The following is a 3,557-nucleotide window of genomic DNA, read 5'->3' as shown; positions in this document are numbered from 1 at the left end:
ATTTTTTCCCCCTGTTGCAGAGCCCAACTGAAGTGAGCTTGACTACAAAAAAATAAATTGTAAATTAAGCTAGTGTGTAGTCTTAGTCTAGCCCTACATTCAGAGTATCTGTACAAACTTATATTGCCCTACCCATACAGAAAACCCTCTGCATCTAAAAAAATAAAAATAAATAAATAAATCATTCTGATTTATAAACTTGTTTACCCATGGGGACCTCAATTTAGGGGGGACCTCAAATTAAACACACACACACAGAGAGAGAGAGAGAGAGAGAGAGAGAGAGAGAGAGAGAGAGAGAGAGAGAGAGAGAGAGAGAGAGAGAGAGAGATTTAATTGATTTCTTTCTAAAATTGATTGGACTGCTCTAAAATATGAGACTCCAATGTTTTAGAAGTTTAGGACACATAATAGAACATGTTTATATGATAACTGTTTTATTTACTATTTGGGTTTATGTATTTATTTCTTAAAATTGACTATTTTTCCTAGTCATAGCTGCGCAAAGATCTGATTTCTAAAACAGTATCGTAGCTATTAAACTGTATCTGTTATTATTTTAAATCAATATATAACATCAGAACAATCTAAAAGTAAAAAGAGATGCTAAAATCTGACTTTGTGGTGGCTGTGTGCTTTAAACTTATATTTTTATAATCTTAATTAAAGTGATGAAGGTTTTTGAAAATCTGACAGTAATCAGTGTTGAGTTCTAGGATAATTAAAATATTTGAAAATGAATGTATATATTTGAAAACATTCATTAGAGATTAAAATGTTTTTATCCAAAAATACTTAAATGTAATCAGTTAAATTAATAAAGTAATAATAATACTATAAAATAGTAATCATTATTACAATATAAAGAACAATAATAAATAATAGTTTTTGTAATAATATATAATATATATAATATAACTTAGATACAATTTTAAACAGTCTATTGTTATTAATAACAGTTTAAAATATTGATTAAAGTAATTAGGGAAATTTAAGCAGCCTGTTTAACATTAAAGACAACATAATATGGTGATTATAATAACAATGTCATTATAAAAATTGCCCTCAAGCATGTAAAAAATGCCCCTGGAAATCAATGCTTGGGGGCAAATATTAAACTGTTTTAAAATATATATCAAAACTGAAACACTACAAATGACTTGAACACTATTTTCAAGTCATTCACGTGAAAAATATTCACTTTAGCTTTCAAATTGGTGCATTTGCATATGCTGTGTTTGACTTTAATGGTGCATGTTAACACTGATAACAAATTAAGGTTATAAAAATACTTTGGGAACATTGCTTTGAAATGTTTAAAATGTAAAGGTTTCTTGTCATTATTATAGTGATGCACTATTACATTTTGAATAGGGTAACTTGTAATCTATTGCATTTCCAAAGTAGCCTTCCCAACATTGGTTTTGGGCTTGACATTGATTACAACCAAGGTTTAGATTAGAACTAGAGATCAGAACCGATGATCGGCGCGATATATCGCTCATGACTGCGGCGCGTTGACGCTCGACGCCACGCCCTGCGCGCGCAGATCTGACTCACGACGACGCGCTTCATCCTGCGCACAGTCATCCCTCACAAGAACAGCGGACTCCAGCCATGGCAGGTGAGTCTTTCAGATTATAATCTGTGCAAAAACAGCGCGTGAGGATGAGTTTTGGATGAGAGAGAATCTGTGTGTTTGTGTGTTTACAGAATCGGAGACGCGTCAGAGGCTGCTGCGCAACGTTAAGAAGGAGGTGGGAAATTTTCCGCCTGTGTCTCATTGTTTATCAGATACTGAGCAGATGATCGATAGAAGCTGTCGATCACTAAATCTGGTTGCATGTGCTAAATGTGTCATACACACACACACACACACTGATTCTGGTAATACAACAACACACATCTGCTCATTAGACAGTCGTGTACTGTGTGTTTTATCAAGAAGAGCATCAAAACAAGGTCATTCTGGTTTGTCCTTTCAGTGTCATCATCTATTTGTTTTTTTAAGGAGCTCAGCCTGATGAAAATGTCATATTGCCTTCATTGTACTGTGAATGTTAGGAAAGAGCATGGTTGTTGTGAAAGATGACATGTATTTCTTAACAGTACTGAACATCATCTATGTCCCAGTCTTTCATTTTAGTCACTTATATTCACATTTACAAGAGTATAATCCATTAGAAAGAAAGATATGTGCGGTTTGTAATCTTGAATGTAAAGTTAATTTTATTTCCAAAAAAGCACTGTAATAGTACCATAGTTTATTGATAGAAATCGGTAAAAATACTCTGGAACACAATATCATATGAGTATCAATATGTAAATAATAATAATAGGAATATGTTAATATGTAAATTAAATCCTTGAGTCATTAGATAAATATATTATAGTAACCTTAATTGGTTAATACTTAGAATACAATATGATGTTACAATATGTAAATAACAACATAACAAAGAAAAATAAAAAACGTCTTGGTAACATACGTACGTAACCCTCATTTCCTGATGGAGGGAATGAAGACGTTATGTCATGACGACATTTGGGGGTTTACATGAGAGCCCCAATTCGCTCTGACTTTTAGAGAAAATGGCAATGAAATTTGGTTAGTGGATTTTGCATACCTGAGCCACTCCCCATGAAAACGGGTATAAATAGGCGACAGGTGCATCCACTCATTCAGGTTTTATGCTGAGGAGCCAAGAACGTGTCCCTGGCAACCAGCAATGGTTCAAGGTTGTGGCATGCAGACATTACACCTCCGTTCCCTCCAACAGGTAACGAGGGTTATGTCGTGAAAACATTGAAAAGTGCAACAACCTGAACCCTGTCACAACCCTGCAAATGTTGACAAGCAGTAATAGTAACCTCCTAACCTCCCCAATGCACCACCTGAAAATGTCATAGACTGACCCGGGCTGGGGCATTACTGGAATGGGTCTCTGAGGCAGGTCCTACCTAGGAGTAGGGATGAATGGCTGCCAGCAGAGACTGACAGAGTGGTCTGTCAAAGGGAAGACACGGGTTCATAGAGAGGGAAACCTTACCATGGAAGAATACACATATGGGATCGCCCGCAGGGATTCAAGCTATATGGACATCTAGATCAGTAAAAGGGCTGACACTCTAAAATCTTACTAAAGTGTTTGGTGAAGCCCATCCTGCTGCTCTACAGATGTCTACCAGAGAGGCACCATGGGCCAGCTCATAGGAGGAGGCAACACTCCTTGTGGAGTGAGCCCTCAACCCCAGGAAGCACAGCTCACCATGGGAACGGTAGGCCAAGGCGATCGCATCCACTATCCAGTGGGCCAACCTCTGCTTGGAGAAAGCCTTCCCTTTCTGCTGACCTCAGTAGCAGACAAGGAGCTGCTCAGAGCTTCTGAAGCTCTGGGTGAGGTCCACGCATATATGCAATGCTCTTACAACAAAGCTGAATCTGCTCCCTCCGAGGGCACAATGTGATATTATCCGGGCCCGAACACAAGGCACTCTTCACTCACCGTAAATGCTTGGAGGTCCCTGGCCCTCTTCATGGAAGTGAGCTCAGTCAG

At 37.6% G+C, this 3,557-nt stretch overlaps 1 protein-coding gene across 3 annotated transcripts in view; it reads left to right on the top strand.

Moving 5' to 3' along the window:
- Positions 1-1,516: 1,516 nt before the first annotated feature.
- The window catches only part of sgsm1b (small G protein signaling modulator 1b), a 34,951-nt gene continuing 32,910 nt past the window's right edge, over positions 1,517-3,557 (top strand). For all 3 annotated transcript variants that reach the window (XM_059539098.1, XM_059539097.1, XM_059539095.1), the window contains exons 1-2: positions 1,517-1,624; positions 1,714-1,757. In XM_059539098.1, coding sequence (XP_059395081.1) covers positions 1,618-1,624; positions 1,714-1,757 — 51 coding nt within the window. In that variant the 5' untranslated portion in view covers positions 1,517-1,617. The remainder of the gene's footprint in view (positions 1,625-1,713; positions 1,758-3,557) is intronic.

The sequence above is a fragment of the Carassius carassius genome, chromosome 45 (genome assembly GCF_963082965.1).
Source record: "Carassius carassius chromosome 45, fCarCar2.1, whole genome shotgun sequence".
Classification (NCBI taxonomy): domain Eukaryota; kingdom Metazoa; phylum Chordata; class Actinopteri; order Cypriniformes; family Cyprinidae; genus Carassius; species Carassius carassius.
Note: the sequence above shows the minus strand (reverse complement) of the source record. Positions and strands in the feature narration are given on the sequence as shown.